This window comes from Canis lupus, chromosome 20 (assembly GCF_048164855.1).
Source record: "Canis lupus baileyi chromosome 20, mCanLup2.hap1, whole genome shotgun sequence".
In the NCBI taxonomy this organism is placed as follows: domain Eukaryota; kingdom Metazoa; phylum Chordata; class Mammalia; order Carnivora; family Canidae; genus Canis; species Canis lupus.
Genome location: NC_132857.1, coordinates 31207694 through 31226109, shown reverse-complemented (window position 1 = coordinate 31226109; position 18416 = coordinate 31207694). Strand labels below are relative to the sequence as shown.

General features: G+C 41.3%; 1 protein-coding gene across 1 annotated transcript in view; it reads left to right on the top strand.

Moving 5' to 3' along the window:
- The window catches only part of CNTNAP5 (contactin associated protein family member 5), a 796877-nt gene that overhangs the window by 434487 nt on the left and 343974 nt on the right, over positions 1-18416 (top strand). Inside the window, exons 9-10 of the mRNA XM_072788823.1 lie at positions 7896-8045; positions 10840-11011. Of these exons, the coding sequence (XP_072644924.1) occupies positions 7896-8045; positions 10840-11011 (322 nt within the window). The remainder of the gene's footprint in view (positions 1-7895; positions 8046-10839; positions 11012-18416) is intronic.

Here is an 18416-nt window from a genome sequence, read left to right as displayed (position 1 = left end):
AGCCCTAGTTGGGCTGTGCACTCAGTGGGGAGTCTGCTTGGGATTCTCTCACTCCCATCACCCTCTGCTCCTCCCCTTACTCTCTTTCTCTTAAATAAATAAATTTTTAAAAATTGTATGCTTTCTGTCCCTACAGTGGAGGAGAAGAAGCTCTAGAACAAATATGGGGATTGGAGGACAGGGAGATGGGCTTGGATATTGGAAAGCTAGGAGTAGAGGCACTGATTAGGTAAATGTATTCACTTGGAGCATAATGAATGTATTAGCCTAGCTACAGTAGGAAATTTAGGTAGGAATACTAGGAAATGGGATTGAGAGGATAGACGGAGACTTGATTATAGAAGGCATAGATTGTGAAGCTAAGCAGTTTGAGATTTGTTCTCTGGGCTTCATGACCCACTAGAATGACATTTGCTAAGAGGTGTTCCTTAGGCAGTTCAATCTAGTAGGCTGTCCTGTACCAGAAAGAAGTCAGAGGCTGGGAAAAGAGGGAGGCCATCACAAAAATTCCCAGCTATAGTGATAAAGGATAAAATAAAGGCTAGAGAGGGAATTTGAGGAAAAATGTGAATTCAGTCTACTATATAAGGAAGAGTTAATAAAATTTGATAATTTATGAATAAACAGCATCCAAAAAAAATAGAACTCAGGATCTAAATGGTAGCATAATGGTACTAATAATTGTAATATGCTCTTTTACGATGTGATTGGCATTTTAAGATTGCTTTATTCAATTATTTATGTATTCCCCACTTTGTTCTCACAAAAATTGAAACTACCTTTGAACTATTAAGTAAAGGTAGACATGACAGGGTGTGGAAAAAACACCTGAACTGGGTTTTCTAGACAAGATAAACCCTAGAAACTTCCAAGCCAAGCCAGGTAATTCTGCCTCTATTTTACAGATGAAGAAGCAGGTTTAGAGAGATTAAGAAATCTGTCTAAATTTCTAGAAATTATAAGTGACAGGGCCTTGAGCAAGGGGTAACAGGTGAATAAAGGCATTGAGGAAATCTGTGACAAGTTATTTCCAGGGTTGGAAATAGAGTCTTTGAGAACTTTGCTCTGGCCTGGGCTGAATCTCTGCATGTTGGCATGTGGCTCTAACAGCTCTTGCTTAGGGGTCCTGGGACAGCCAGGTTTCAAAGGTTCTGTATTCAAACCATCAAGAGAGATACTGAAATAAGATGAAATCTAAAATGCAAATACCTGTTAGGTATTTAAGGACAAGAAAAATACAGAAAGTAGGAGTGAGAGAGAAAGAGAGAGAGCACCCAGGCTCTGCAGCCTCCAAAATTATTTAACATGTCATTCCCAACCAACATTCCCCATCCACTCACCCCAGGCTCCCATTCCCCCAAACCCACCCAAACGACTTTTGTCAGTATTTGGAGACATTTTTGCTCCTAGGAGTAGGGGACTGTTACTGGCTCTAATGAGTCAGGGATGCTGCTAAACATGCCTACAAGAAGCATAGTGCATAACAGCCTACCCTCTCTAAGAATCATACTGTCTGAATGATCCAATGCCAGTGGATTATTGAAGGACACTGCTTCAAGGAAAACCTTACTTCTAAAAAAAAAATAAAAAAAAAAAAAAGATTTTAGGTCTTTCAGATTATTACTTAACTTCTCTTGAGTCTCAGTTCCAATAAATGTGAACTGTATGTTGCTATGAAGATCTCATCACAAAGTGTACTAAAAAAAGCATATTAAAGGGTGCTGGGTGGCGAACTTGGTTAAGTGTCTGACTCTTGTTTTCCGCTCAGGTCATGATCACAGGGTCATGATATTAAGCCCTACAACTGGCCCTGCGCTCAGTGAGGAGTCTGCTTGAGATTCTCCCCCTCTCTCTGCCCCTCCTTCTCTCTCTGTCTCTCAAATAAATAAATCTTTAAAAATAAAAAAGAAAATAAAAAGTCATATTAAATCTCCAATAATAGGGCAGCCCCGGTGGCGCAGCGGTTTAGCGCCGCCTGCGGCCCGGAGTGTGGTCCTGGAGACTCGGGATCGAGTCCCGCGTCGGGCTCCCTGCATGGAGCCTGCTTCTCCCTCTGCCTGTGTCTATGCATCTCTCTCTCTCTGTGTCTCTCATGAATAAATGGATAAAATCTTAAAAAAATAAATAAATCTAAAAAAAAAATAAATAAATAAATAAATAAATCTTCAATAATATTACTTATCTGGAAAACTAAAATCAAAGTAATTAGCTAGAATGCCAAGTCAGATCTAAGTAGAATTCTAAGAAGAAACAGTAGTTGGATTGTATTTTAATTCTTAGAAGCTAGAAGATCCACAAAAGGCCCGGATCAAAGTTTGAACTCTGTATTGTCAAAATGGAAGTTTCCTTGTGAGAAGATGAACTGGTGTAGACACTTTGAAAACAGCATTTCCTCCAAAGATGAACTATGGAGTTACATATGACCGAGCACTTGTACTCCAAGATGCACATCTAAGAAAACCGAAAGCTCAGTTCTACACAGAAATGTGCACACATGCTCACAGAAACATTATTTATAATCCTTTCCAAAATGGAAACAACCCAGATGTCCATCAACCAGTGCAATGGATAAATAAAATGTGATATAGCCCTACAATGGAGTATCATTCAGCTATAAAAATATCCTGATATAAGCTATAGCACAGGATGAACCTTGAAAAGGTGCTAAGTGAAAGAATCCAGTCACAAAAGGGAATCTAGGGTATGATTTCATGTATAGTAAGTGCCCAGGAGACAGAAATCCATACAGACAGAAGCAGACTCATGGTTGACTAGGGTGGGAGGTAAAGGGGTGAGAAGATTAGGGAAGTGATAGCTGCATGTTCCAGCATTTCTTTGAGGGGTTATAAAATGCTTTAGAATTAATTGTGGTGATGGTTGCCTAACTCTGTGAATATTTTAAAAACCATTAAATTGTGCATTTTAGATAAATGAATTGTATGGTATGTGAATTTTATCTCAAACTGTTTCAAAAATATAAATAATGAAACACAAAGTTGAATTCAATGGCAGAAAATAGACCTTTGCAGACGTAATTGGCCATCAGTTCCAGAAGCAGGGCAGGGCTGGCTTTGGTGATGTGGAGAGCAGGAGCTCAGTCTGGGTCCCCGGAACCACCCCTTCAATTCTGGTTCCAACCCAGTAGCCACGTGAACCTGAGCAGCTTCTCTGGCTTTTCATTTTAGCATCTATAGCATGAGAACAATAAAACTTGGCCTTCTGGACCATTGTAAGAGTTAGGAATTATACATTTAAAGTGCTTGACACATTGCGGTTATTAGATACTGTTAGCATGCATTATTAGCTATTTTTACAATCGTATATATATATATATATATATATATATATATATATATATATATATTTTTTTTTTTTTTTTTCCACGGAGAAAAACTTTTCAGTCTTGGCTTGGATCCTGAGCAAAGCACAGAACATCTTTTTTAACCCTTTTTGTAAAGGATCTTTATCTGAATGCCTTAGGCTGGATTCAGGAAACTGGGAGCAGCTGCTTTAAACCATGAGGGCAAGAAATGAGAAAGAATCAAAACATTTCCTATCCTTTATCTCAACTTAAACTGTTTGTTACTCTTAAAAAAAATCATAAAACTTGTACATTTTGTTTTTAGAAATTTGAAATTTCCAGTACTCTGTATGAGAGGAAAAAAAAAAGAATTAATCATTCCAGGTCATTCTGCATTTTCTCTTTCTAGGAATTTTTAACAAAATGGAAACCATAACTACACATACTATTTAGCCTGAGTTTTTCACTTATCAGGATTTCACATGCATTCTTGGACATTATAATTTTTAATGACTGCATTATATTTTGTATTATTAAATACACCATATTTGATTTAGCTAACCTGGAAACATTGGTAATTGTGGATTTTTGATCTGTGGAAATAATAGCGTTATGAAGCCTTTTCACGATAAATCTTGGCTGCAGCTCTTGTGCTATTTTAGGATTAATTCTTTGCAATATAATTTATGGAGAATGAGGTATCATATTTTAGGGTTTTTTTTACTTTGTTTGATATTTTGCCTTCCATTTAATGCACAAACTTATGTTGCCACAAACACTATATGAAATTTCTTGTTTCCCACTAACTTAGTTGTTATCCACTAACTTTGCATATTGGTTTTTATGTTTTGTCTGGGAGATGGCAAATATTATTTGACATCACTCTGAAGGTCAGAAAAGTTACATTTGTCATCATCCAACATTCTTTCCAGAATCCAAATCCCACATTTGAATGCTTAGAACTCCAAAGTGACTCTAATTACACCTCCAGGGGCTTTTCCCCATCAGGTGTTCCTGACCTCAAAGCTAGTGCTTCCCCATTCTCTCCACTGAAAACTTCTATTCTTTCAGAACTTTTTGTCTCAGGGGAGGTTTTGGGGAGGAAAGCAACCCAATAGAATTGATTTTCCCTAATTTATGTATAATTAATAGCACTTAAACCTGTACCTTTAAAAAAAGAATTCTTAGAAACTAAACCTTGAAGGACCCCTAGCAGTGTTATATATATTATAGCTATTAACAGGATGAAGTAGGAAGGAGGACCTAGACAGAAAGCAGATTTTTAGAAGGAAACATACCACTTTGCTTGCCTTGGAATTTGTTCCCAGCTCAGCCCCTCTCTAAAACCAGCTTTTTCTTTCCCAGCTTCTTTTCTCCCTCTCTGGAAACCTCAAATGATGTAGTTCTTAACCCAGGCTGCACAACTGACTCTGGGGATCTTTGAAACTTCCAAGGCCTGGGGACCACCCCTGAAGCCTGCCTTAATTAACCTGGTGTGGGGCCCAGGGGCCTGTCTTTTCAGAAGCTCCCCAGGTGCCCTTTGTGTGGTCAGCATGGGGAACTACTGCCCCAATAATTTTCTTCAGAAGAGTGAAGATTTCACACAGGCTCCCCTGCAGGGACTCAGGACCATGGAGGAAAAGATCAAAAAGATCAAACCAAAAAGAAAAGCAGAGTAAAAAGGGAAGAAAAAAAAAAGAAGGAAAAATGAAAAAAGGAAAAAGAAAACAACCAACCAAGCAATTGATGTTAAAGGGAGTGACAAGGATAGTGATCTGGGAAGGGGGGTGGGGTGGGGGAGACCCAGACTCAGCTTTCAAAGGCCAGTGCTCTTGCCCTGCCACTCAGGGGGGTCAGACTTATTCTTTTAGGCCACCTTCATTTGTAAAATGACTAGAGGATGTATCTCTGATTAGGTAGGACACTCCCCTTGATCTCTGTCTGTGGCTTCTTTCTTATTGTATCCTGATGCTTAGCAGGGCACTGGGCCCTTAGGGGCTATTTACATCCTCTAAACTGACTCCTTTCCAGTTTAAACAGTCTATAGATTGTCTGCAGATGCAGTCTCCTATGTTATGCAAATGTATTTCAATCAGTATGCAAATAAGGGTAAAAAGAAGTAACGACATACAGCTGGGTATGCCCCCCAAATGCCCCTGCCAGAAGTCAAATGTTCATCACCAGGAAACATCTGACAGAGCCTCTACCTCATTAGCAGAGACCCTGTGGTTAGGACCCAGACTCTGGCTTTTGGGAGGAAGTAAGGCCGCCAGGTTGAGCCGCCCCTGGGTTCACCCCTAGCAGATGTTCAGGGCTGCAGTGAAGACTGCTAGGGAGCTGGCTGGAAATGCAGGAGGGTCCCTTACATCTGGCCTATTGTGAGCAGATGGGGCACAGCTGCCCTGGTGCAATGCAGCTGGGCCCCTGCCTGGTGCTGTGCTTCTCCTTGGGCAGCTTCTCCAACCATCTGAGAGCTCAGGGGCACAAGCTCTTCAGTAGCTGTTCTGAAGAGCCCTGCAGACCTCTGCTCTGATTTTCAGGGCTTGCTTCCCAGCTGGTTTCTTAGGGACTGCTCCTGTAGGCTCTCCTAAGTCTTATCCCTTCTACCTCCAGAAATAGCTCTTAATCCATCCCTTGCTCTCCATTTCCACTGCTGCTACTTTGGCTGAGATTCTCATTCTGTCCCCTGAGGCCAGCGCAAAAAGTAGACTCCCTCAGTTCTGCTTCCAGCCCTGATTCCTCCCAGCTGTCCTCTGCCACCAGAGTCTTTGGATAAGTATCTCCAGCCAGGTCTTCCCCAGGCTAAGGACTCCTCATGGGCTCCCTTTGTTCCAAAGCAACGATTTTCATTCTTGGCTATACATTAGAATCACCCAAGGAGCTTTTAAAAAATTCAGATGCCTAGGGTGTCATCCTCAAAGATTCTGATGGAATGGCTTGAACAAAGAACTCTTCAGAATCATTTATCCAAGGAAATTGTGGAAACCCATTCCTTAGTTTCGCATGCCAGGCCCCTGCGTGATTGATTCCTTTCTCATTTGCCTTCCTCTTGTTTCCCCCTGCTTCTCATTCCAGACCTTCGCTTTTTTTTTTTTTTTTTTTTGTATAGGCTGTCTCCTGGACTCTTGCTTTGTGAGTAGAGAGCTCTTGTGCATTTTTCAGAACTTCCCTGAACTGTCACTATCTCATTTGTGAAGCCTTTTTGGCACCCTCACATGCCATTACTTAGGCTTGCTTTCTTCTCTGCACCCAAAATTGCAAGTGTTGCTCTTTGCTTGCTTGTTTGTGTATCCCACTACCCTGAACTCAAAGGACAGTATTTGAATCCTTCTTACATATTTCTCTTCTATTTAGTGATGGACCATAGACACCAGGTGTTGTTTCTCTCCACACTTCCAGATATGAGGGACCATTTTGCAGTTGCTATTCTGACCATTTGTTTTAGCTAACATCAGTGTCTACTTACGATGTGACATGAACGGTGCTAGATGCGCTCCTGTAGTAACAACTGTATAATTCTCACAACGGTGTATAAGTACAATCATTTCCCTCATTTTGCAGGGGAAAAACTGAGCAATAAGAGTAAGAAGGCCACTCAACACCTAGCAAGGCACAATAAATGTCTGTTGAGGGAAGACATGCGTGGTGGTGTGCTTTTGTCACAGACACATCTTTGGGACCAGATTGGTGAATAAGATTATCTTTCCTTCAGCAAGTACTTGGCACCAACAACCTTAATAGATGATATATTTTGTAGAAGGAAATAGTTCCAATATTCATGACTAGTTCCCAAATCAGATTCTCAGTCAGATAGGCCAGTACGGTAGTGTGCACAAAAGACATTTGGGGCATGAGAACAAGAGAGGAATTAACTTGTAATCAACACCTACCATGCCTGCAACTGTCCTTGAAACTTCCCTACCAGATCTCAATTGATCCTTTGAATGATAACACAAACTACGAATTATGATCTTTGCAGATGATAAAGCCAGAGTTCAGGGAAATTCTCACTGGATAACTCAGCCAGTGTCACCTAATTAGTTAAGGAAAAATGTTGGGATTGAAATAGTCCGTTACTTCTCTGACAGGACACTGCCTCTGCCTGGCACATCATTAGAATTTACCATGCTTCAGATCTATTTTTGATTTTTTACTGAAAAAGGCAGAAAAGGCGTTTGTGGAAAACTGTGAGAAAACTAAAATCTCCTATAACCCCCACCACCCAGGGATAAAATCTCTATGGGCATTTTGAGATTTTCTCTTTCAACCTTTTACTCTGAATTTCTATCAAAAGGTCAATTCATTTAGCCACGCCTTTGGTTGTAGTATACAAATTTGTGTTTTGCCCTTTTGTTTTGAAACCAAACATATTAGATGTGGTTCAGCCACTTTGAAAATAATAGAATTAAAGTGGTAAACAGAGAAAGAAAGGTGAAATTTGTGGAGACACTGGGGGTTTGGTTTAAGCACAAGGAGACATGGGGAGCATACTGAGGATGCACAGGAACGCAGCAAGTGAAGAGGATGAGCCCCACTTGCTCCAGACCTCCCCAATCAATCATCCCTATGCTTGCCTTTCCTGTTTCTTTTGCAGGCAGCAGCTTGAATGATGGCTTGTGGCATTCAGTTAGCATCAACGCCAGAAGGGACCGCATCACTCTCTCTCTGGATAATGATGCAGCATCCCCGGCCCAGGATACTACCCGTGTACAGATCTATTCTGGAAATAGCTACTACTTTGGAGGTAAATTCCTTAGCTTTTGAGAATTAAAGAGGGAGGGAGAATGCAGTGAACAATTATTTCTCCCTGATGATTCTTTTTTGTCAATTTGACTATACTGTCTCTCTCTCACACACACATAGGTACCCACTCCCAAAAACAAAATAATGAGAAACCAACTCTCTAACAGCTGTGCAAATATAAACTATCTAGGTCAGTTAAGAAGAAAAAAAAAACTAGCTATAAGAGCCAGTGTTATATAACATGTCCAAAGGAGATTTTTGTAGTCATGCCAAGCTCTGTGATCACATTGGGAAGGAGAAAGTCAGCTGAAAACTTAGAGAATGTGTACTAACAGTCAGCAGTATGTGCAAAAGGAAAAATCCAGGTGGGAAGGCACAACCGGCACGTTCAACTTTCTAGGCTATTCCTTTGCTCCTTTGCTGCCTGAATCCCTATCTGTTCATTCCTTCCTGGCATCCCTGCAGGCCATGCTCATGGAATGGGGCTCTAAAAATGGGGAAGGTCCATGAACTTGTAGCTCCACATGGAGCAGACAGTACAGAACTAGCTCTCTCCATCGCTAGGCGAATCCTAGGGAACTTCCCTTTGATGAAAACACAGGGCAAACTAGAAAAGATAAAAAATATGTGATTAGGAATTCACTACCTTTTTATGGATGTATGTGCATTTATATTTACTTCTTTCAAGGCATTTATTTCATTAAAAATATAGTATCTAATTTCCTAGTCATCTGTTTGCATTAGAAAAAGTCTCTGGAGAGTAATCTCAATTACTGTGTGACCTTGAGCAAGACACTGAACTTCCTTAATTTAAGCAAGTCCCTGAACTTCCTTATCTAGGACATGGGGAAGCAAAGCCAAATTGTTGGAAAACTTGAGTAAGGTCAGCGTTTAAGTGTATAGCCCAGGGCTTCCAATAGGGCACAGAATGGACAAACTGGCTTTGACTTTTGCAAATATGGGCATGGGCTGCCCCTGTCCTCTGGTTGCTAATTCTTTTTCCATTAGGAAACTGAAAGGAAGTATTGTGTAAAATTACGAAGTACAGTCTCTCAAATGGAATTTACAAATCATCTCTCTCATGTCATGACATGTGGTTAAGCTTTGAAATACAAAATGAGCTTTGTATAGGTGCAGCATATTTATTGGGGCATCCTGGAAGAGAATCAGCATAGAGCAATATTTTTGTGGTTTGATTTTTAAGGCCCCAGGAAGGGTCTCTGTCCTTCATTCTAAGTTTTCTCCATGTATGCAAGGACAATGATTCCTCCAAGAAGGGAGCACTTCCATTCACTGCAAATGGTCTTACCTCATTTAGTTCATGTAGCAACTTTGGAAGATAGGCAAATTTAGCTCATTTCACAGATAAAATAAGACTGGTGTTTACTAAGGTAATATAATTTATTTAAATATTAGAATTGGGATTCACCCCCAAGTCTGTATTCTCCACAACCCACTAGGTTGGGACATCTAGCAAATGTATCATAAAGGATGCAGAAGAAGAGTTTCGGGGGTCCCAGAGATCCATGTCACGGAGTGCATAATTTTTGGCATCATATGCAATGTTCACCAACAAAGAGAGAGAAACATTCTTATACCTGTTTCTGGGGAAAACAGTGTTCAATAATGATGGCATCTGCAATGCTTCAAAGGGAAAATGTCTGCCTTCCCCAAGTTAAGGGGGCACTGGGTTTAGAAGGTGAAGATTTATCTGTGATTTAAACAGTATTTAAAGAAGCGACCCACATGTAGACTATAAACTTAAGAAAGGTGAAAAATGAGTTTGAGTAATAATAGTCAACTTACATAAATTCTCTCTACAGCTTCAATTAGAACTTGTAGCATCTCTCTTCGTTTTATAGTGTGCCTGTGAGCTGTTAACCAGCTGCTGGGCTTCAGCCCAGCAGTGACTGTCTATTAGGAATGGCTGAAATAATTCCCAATTATTTATGGGTTATTGCCATGTTTTCAAGCCTGCATTCCCATATGCTCCGAACCTATTAAAACCATTGGGATGGAGTTTATAAAGAGCACAAGCACTCGTATACCTATGTTGCTCTGTACCTGTCTTAATGAGAAGTAGATATGCCCTGGATGCAAGCTATGCTAAATTAGTGTAATGTAGTTTTCTTTAAAGAACACTCTTTAAAAAGGTATGGTGTTAACCTTTCACGTGTGCTATTATAGCCCTATAACTATGTGCATTTAAACACCTAGTTCCTTTGGCGTCGGCATCCTTTGGTGCCGTTTGCTTTGCGCAACTCTTCAAAATTCCAGTTACATTCCTATGTGTACCTTTTTCAGGAACTAAGCCTGTTAATGCTAACAATTAGCCAGACAATTACTCTGCCACCATTCTTACCCAAAGCATAATTTCCTTTGAAAGTGTAATTCAGAATTGAATTGTGCATTTAGAATGTGTTTCAAGACAGAAGCAACATTCCCAAGTAGTTATAATATGTTGCCTCCTTGGGATGAGTGAAGTATACCACGCGGTGGAATGGTGGGTAGCTTACCAACAGGCAAAAAGAAATAAGAACGAGATAAATGCTGTAGTATTGGTATTCCCTTTAACACATTTTGTTTTTTGTTCTGTACAGCGATTGAGGACACCCCGTTTTGTACCAATTCTGTCCCTTCTGTGAGAATGCTAGGATTTACAACAAAAATGCATGCACTGCTGTGAATGAAAAAGCCCCAGAATAATTAGACCTCCAGGTCCTCCATCAATAGGTCGCCAAAGCAATGACTGATCATTTCAGTATTCTTCTTCATTTTTTTTCTCTGTCCCACAGGGTGCCCCGACAATCTCACCGATTCCCAATGTTTAAATCCCATTAAGGCTTTCCAAGGCTGCATGAGGCTCATCTTTATTGATAACCAGCCCAAGGACCTCATTTCAGTTCAGCAAGGTTCCCTGGGGAATTTTAGTGATTTACACATTGATCTGTGTAGCATCAAAGACAGGTAATTATTGTCTCTTCTCTGTTCTCCCACCCCCTTCCCATTCTCACTGTTCTAAATATGAGTTTCTTTAAGCAAAATTCTAATCCACTGACATTAGCCACATTAGACATAATTGAGTCGCCTAATGGAAAATATTTCTGAAAGGATTTCAGGCCCAGAGAAAAATGGTTTAAATTAGTTGAGTCTCTCTTCATGTTGACTTGCAGTAAATGGGATATGCAAATTAAATCAAAATACAAATTTGTGACAGGATTAAAATTTTATGCATAAACAACAGTTGATTACTTTGAAGTTAAGAGTAACGCATAAAGGAGGGAGGGATTACTTCTCTCTTAAAGCATTTTGTTCTTTACTGTAGTGAGCCTTTCTAATGGGGGCAGATGAGCATTAGGCTCTCAAGGTCTAGAAGAGAGGTTCAGGTGCTGCCAGTGGTGCAGTAACTCCTGGGGCAGCCGGCCTTTGCTTGTGCTATCCCTAACCTATTGCTTCTTTGGCCCAGAAGAGACCAGGCTGCAGACAGAGAGAATCAGCACTTAGACTCTGCAGCCCACAAATCTAGCAGAAACTCAGTTTCTCTATTTCTTCTGGGCTCTGACTCCTTTTATATTTAAAGTTTCTAGGATCAAAGACATGCTGCAGAAAATTAAAGAGGATCAATTCTGATTTTTCATCCAGGTTTATCATGATCTTCATGTTTTATCTCTAGCACTTACTTCCTTTATTCTCACAATTATACTCATCCCCATCAAAATATTATCTATTAAGTGGGTGAATATATATGTTACGTGTTTGCCTGTGTGTTGGTGATACAGGGTCTCTGCTCATGTCTCATCAGGGAATGAATTAACCGTTACAATAAAGTACAATAAACACCCAAGAAGTTCACCTTTATCTGTGGGACTTATGGTAGCCACAACTCCATCTGGCCTTAGGGAGAATAAGGTCGAGAAGGTTTTTAAGAAGTGGTGCTGAGCTGGATTTTAAAGGACAAGCAAGACTTAGCTGAGGAATGGTGAGGGGTGCTCAGGTAGGATGGATTTTCAGGGTGCAGCATGGGAAATGGCATAGAAATAGAAGAAATCATGGCTGGCAAGTATTTTGTCAATTTGAGGTGCATATTTTTCATTTTAAAATCTCTAATATTCAGACACATTTTGCAATCAATGGTGCATCATTTTTCGATTGGCAACATTTTTTCTCAGTGGCATATAAAATAATGGTATGTCTTGCAGTGAATAGTGTCTTAGAGTCAATAAAATATAACTTGGTAGAGCTGGGTACGTCACTCCACCACAGTGACCTACATGGTGTGAATGTGGCTAGAGATGGGGGCCAAGAGTAACTATGAAGAAATTTGTTTGTTTGTGGAATGCTGACTCCTGTGCTAGGTGAGAGTCAGGAAGGAAGGTATGAGACTTGCTTCTTAGATGGAATACTCAGGAAAAATTGAAAAGGATGAATCAAAGAGAACCAGCCCAGAGATGGGAAGGTAACTGCCTCTGTCCCAGGGAGCAATGATGAGAAGTAGCAGGTGCCTCTTCTGAGCAGCACAGAAATCAGCTATGCAGGTTGTGTCCTCTGATGCTCAGAATGACCAATATAATTTGATGGAGCTTTATGTGCATGTTTCTTTGTTAATACCACTACACATGGGATCCTCAACAAATCACACAGACTTCCTGCCTCTTCTGCTTTTTTTTTTTCTTTTTTTTTTCTATTTGACCAGCTGGAAAAGTGGGTAATAAAATGTGTGCTTCATTAGGATGTGTTAGTTTAGAGACCTCAGAATAAAAGATACTACACAGAATGGTTGCCACCCCTATAGTCTTTATTAACAACGAGAGGGAAGCATCCAGCTTCATCAGCCAGCAGAGCCTTTTGCAAAGTGGAGATCAATAGAGGGAACATTTATCAGCAGGGATCTCTTATGATACCTTAATTTCTAATCAAGGACGCTGTCATTATTTTCGATTACATGAAAGTCATTGCCATCTATACTGCATCATTACTTTTGTGTAATTGTAGTCTGTATAATTGTATTACATACAATTGTGTTTTGGTTAATTATATAATAAGGGATTGTGTTTAGTTTAGTGAGTAAATGGTACGTTTTTCTTGATTTACCAGACAGTGTCTCTAACAGAAGGGGATACTGTGGTACAAGGCTTTGCTTGATTAGTTGTTTCTTGAAGTTATATTTAACATTTGTTGGAGAGGGGCAGGAGTTTGAAAAGCTAAGTTGTGTGCTTTATTTTTAATGTGTTGGTCAACTGAAACTGATTTAAGGGCAAATGCGAAGTCTTTGTCAACCTCTAGACATTGTCTACCTGCTTGCCATTTAGGGGTGGGGTGTGGTGTGGTGGAAGAGGTTGGGGTAGAGAAGTCTGGCTGTGTGTGTATTTTCTTGGCTCTGTTGTTTTTTTTGTTTTGTTTTGTTTTGTTGTTTTGTTTTGTTTTGTTTTGTTTTTAACTGTGTTCCATTCTGGAAAGTGCAAGAAGAACAGCCTTTGATCCGGCCTAAGTGTCTCTTTTCTCCCAGACTCAATTCTCTGTCCCTTCCTCTAGGGCTGTAGAGACCCAGGCCTCCTTCCCTGCTTCTCTGTGATTGCCTGCCCCAACCTCCCTCTCCTCCCTCAGAGTGAGCCCACCTGGCTTCTAGAGATACTCTGCACTCTCATTGTCCCTTGGGTTCTCAGTTCCAGTCACTGTGGGAAAGCCAAGGTAGCATTCACAGAAGAGGCCAAAATTTGAAAAGCTTCCTCTAGTGGGGGTCCCTTTAGCAGGTTGCCTTTGGGATGTCACCTTTGCTGCCCAGCCTGAGCAAATTCACAAGCTGGCCATGAGACAATGCTGGCAACAGTAGGGAGGGTCCCTTCTCAAGGATTAAGGAACCTAAACAGTTTGAATTTTGATGAGCGCAAATTAGTAAGTCTTCTAGTCTCAGGGAAGAAAAGAGGTGGAGTAATTGGCCTGGCCCCAGTCTGGCAGCCAAGAGCCAAGAGCTTTAGGAGGCTTGATCTATAGAACTGCCTGGTGCCTGGCAGTCCAGTGATGAGTTAGGAGGAAGAGGTAGAGCATCCTTGTAGGAATCACATTTGGGATCAGAATGGAGCACTCCCAGCAGACCTCACACATTTACAATAGTCTTTCTAAACCTCTGGAACATGATTTTCATCTGCTATCCCTCCTCTGTGAGCTGAATCTTCAACCTCACATTTTCCACATCCCAGACCTCCTGTTCTTTGAGATCTACACTTACCTCTTGCAACCCTCTTGGACTTAAAGTAGGCAAGACATGATATTCTAAACTACATAGAGCAAAGTCCCCCTCAATAAATGCTGCATCCCATGAACAACTCCATCGTACCCGCAGGGACTCAACCTCATAGACATTGAATGAAGGAGTCAGGCAGCCCTATATAGATATACTTGGGTAGCATTAAGAAGTGGTAAGAACTACAGAAGCCCTGGCAGTGCAAGGGCATCATTATCTCCATTTTTAAAGAGGTAAACTAAGACCTGAAGACATATGTCGATTTTTCCATGGTCACAGGATTGAAGTTGTGGTTCAGAGTTGAACCCTGCCAGTGTTCTCTCCCTGAACTTCCGCTCGGCAGGCACTGGCCTGGACATGGCAGTCACTGTGTGTCTGTGGCTTCTAAACAAGCCACCCCATCTTTTGCATAATTAGGTTTTTCAGTGATAATCAGCATGTTAAATTCTTTGTAAACATTAGGTGCCGAATGAAATTTAATTTAGAAAGGGGACAGTCAGAGTGGTGCTCATTGTCAGGCAGGGTCTGAGTGAAGTAAGTCCTGGTGGTCCAGGTCAAGAAGTACCTTTCCCTGGGATTTTTGTTGAAAGATCTACCAAGTCCATTGGAGGAGCCATGCCCAGTCCCTCTGAGTCCAATGTCCAGAGCAGAAGAAACAAATCACCAAATGTGTCTACAAGTTTGATTGGGAGACAGGATCCAAGGTGTGAAGCCAAACTTGGAAGAGCAAACAGAGACACTGTCTGAGATGGGGGCAAGTGGAAGTTACACCGAGGAGAATTCATTAATCTCCATGCAGGTGGCAGCAAGTTTGAGAGGTGATAGAATGTGTTTAATTCCCAGGCTACAGTTTATCAGCACATATTATTTAACATTTTTGCTTCTGTTTCTTCTTTTGCAAAACCAAGATCATAAAAATGATAAAACCTACCTTTCAATGAGAGTCAAATGAGACAGTATGAGAAATCAGGTGCTCAGCTCCATGTCTAGTAAACAGTATATACTCAGTAAATAGTCTCCATGTTAATTCCCATGGCCAAAGGTTTGCTAGCTCTCTAGATCCATGGGAAGAGGAAAGAACTCAGGTCATCCTCTGAAGTTCTTCCAGCCCACCATGGCCAAGTGATCCCGATAGCTTCTGGGGTGGATCCCCATAAATATACCTCACATGTGCCCTCAAATCAGTCTTCTCACTGACTTGGACTTGGTGCTTTGATTCCCACTTGTTCAAAGGAGCTGCTCCTCTGGGCCACCATCAACCATGCATTAGGAAAGTACCCATCAATTTGGGTGCCAAGGTTGCAGTCTTTGGATTCCCCCTCAGGGCCTGGATAGGATAAGGAAAGCATGTGGTCAATATGCTAAGGACACAAAATTTAAGGCAGCCTTTATTTCCTGGTTCATGCACCTGCAGACACTGAATTTACATAAACCCGGAAGTGCATGCATCAATACATTTTGCAGGTGAATTCCAGCATGTTTATGTCAGAATCAATGGGAGGTTCTTCTTAAAACCCAAGTTCCTGGACCCTACCCCTAGAGTTTCTAATTTTACTTTGATGGGCCAGGGAATTTGCATTTCTAACAAATTCCTAGAGTACTGGTAGTCTGGTCCAGGGAGCAGTCTTTGAGAATTACTGCCCTAAAGCCTCTGATCCTGGAGGTGGTGGGATTGTGTAGATTCTCTACAAACGTGGTGTAGATGTGGGAGAGAGGGATGGCTGCTTGCACCTACTGGGCCCCCAAGCAGCTGTCCTTCTGAGAAAAATCTCATGGGGTCTCTGATGAGTCCCGGCAGGTCTGTCTCAATGTTCATCTCCAAAGGGATGTTGAAATCAGTCCATGGGACACTACGGGGGGAGGGGCACAATTGAATTCCATCTCCCTCTAGACTTCTCTGGTTTTGTCACTCACCTTCTCCCTGGCTTCCCATTATAAATAAAACTTTTGGGAATATAAATGAAAACAGTTGGATCCTTAGTAGCCCCTGAACAAAGGGATATTTTGGTGTGGTGGGAGTGTGGGTCTTAGAGTGGCTGCAGCTACTAACAAACATAACTTGTCTTTGTATTCTCTGGGGGACAGTGGACTTGCTGGCCCTGCTGACAGTCCTTGTCCCATTTTTCTCCCTCTGCCTAAGCCTTGGGTGGTGGTAGTGACATTCTAAATGAGAGTGACTCCACCCACCAAAACCTATTGCTCCAAACCTTTATGAAGATTCATAGAGACTGACTTCATCTAGTCTTCTGATACCTAGCAAAGTGTCTCTGTGGTCACATGTCCCATTTCCTGCCTCCCTTCCTCCCAGAATTGTGGTATTGAGGAACATCCTTGGAGATCGTCCAGCTCTGATTTTGCGTAGAAGTTAATGGAAGTCTAGCCGAGTGTAGCAAAGCCACATAGAGAAGTCAGGTCTTTGCTATTGCATCCTGTGGGGACTTTTTTGCATTGACCCTTTTAAAAATGAAACAATTTGCTTGTTCCAATGAGTGAATCACACGTGAAACGCTGTTTTAAATGTCTTGCAGCCAAATAAGTTATGAAATGTAGCTTCTCACTCTATAACCACTTCCTTTTTCCCCAGCACACATTGGTTTAAGAAAAGCATCTGCTAAACTCTCCGGTCAAGATTCTTACCTTTTTGGTTCAGAGTTTGGAGTGTTGTAAACACTGAGAGTGGAGAAGCATTATTTTGGATGACCTCCCATAAACAGACTTATGCTAAAGCCCCACTCTGTGTGTGGGAGTCTGTTAAAAACAGTAGGCTATATAAAAAGATTACATTGCCTGGTAATGCATATGTTTTAGTTCTTCTCAAAAATTGAAAGCCTTTCTGCTGGGTGCCAGAAAAGCCATTGTAAGGCCAATGCCCACACAATCTGAGCTTCTAACTCTAAAGTGAGAAATGCTACAATATGGTGTTCTCCTTTAACTCATGGGATGGAGCCAACATCAAAACAAGAGCACTTCTGCTGTTTTTATTTATCATTTTAGTCGATTTCATGAAGGAAAAGAAAAGGTTATAGTTTATGTAATAGTCACTGTGCAAACATTCTCTAAATATGATTTCATTTAATTCTCTTTGCCATCTTGCAAGCCACAGAGTGGTTGTCAAAGTGCGACTCCTAGACCAGCAGCACCAGCAGCACTTGGTAACTTGTTAGAATGCATAGTCTCAGGCCTCAACCCGTACCTTCTAGATCAGAAACTGAGGGGAGTGAGCAACCTGAGTTTTAACAAGCGCCCCCACTCCCCAGGTGATTCTGATGTACATTCAGATTTGAGAACAATGAGGTTGCTCCATAAAAGTGATTTTAGGGATAAAATCGCCCCTAATTAGGAAGGTTCAGTAAGCTGCCTGACGTCATGTTTTTAGTATTTGGTGGAACCTGGACTCAAATCCAGATTTTGCTGATTCTTCAATCCATAGAGAGGCGGAGGGCTTTTTGCCCAAAGGGCAGAGAAAGAGGAATGATGTGTTCTGGTATCCAGAGCAAGTCAAGGGGATATCACAGAGGAAATAAGATTTCCAGAACTTGATGCATGGGCTGGGTTGAGGGAGGTCAGGCAGGGCTGTTTCAGGTGGGGTGGAGTGCATGATGCTGGATCTGAGAATGGGTGAGGTGCTGGATGTTTGTTTGCCTGCATGGGAAAAGCTGCAGTGACATCAAGGGGTAAAAAGAGAACTTAAAGTCAAGGCCATAGGGAACTTGAAGCAAACAAAACAGTTTAAAATCTAAATGACAGGCCATATTAATAGCTAATCCTAAAAAATGCTGACTGTGCGTCAGGACATTTTATAAGTGTTTTGTATATATGATATACATCCTCACACTAACCCTACGGAGTGAGTCATCTTATTAACTCTGTTGTACGGAAGAGGATTGAGACACGTTGGCATTAAGTAACGAGTCCACGGTCACACAGCCAGTACATGGCAGAGGCTGACTGCTCACCAAGGAGTCTGGGTGAAGAGATCTGGCCTGTCCTTGCACTCAACCACTGGTACCTTCATAGCTAGGAGGCATCCTACATTCTTCAGCAGGACTGCAAAGTACAAAATGATGTACTTTCACCTTATGTCCTAATCATGAAGGGGGTTGTATTACTACAGGAAGAGAAGGGACATGG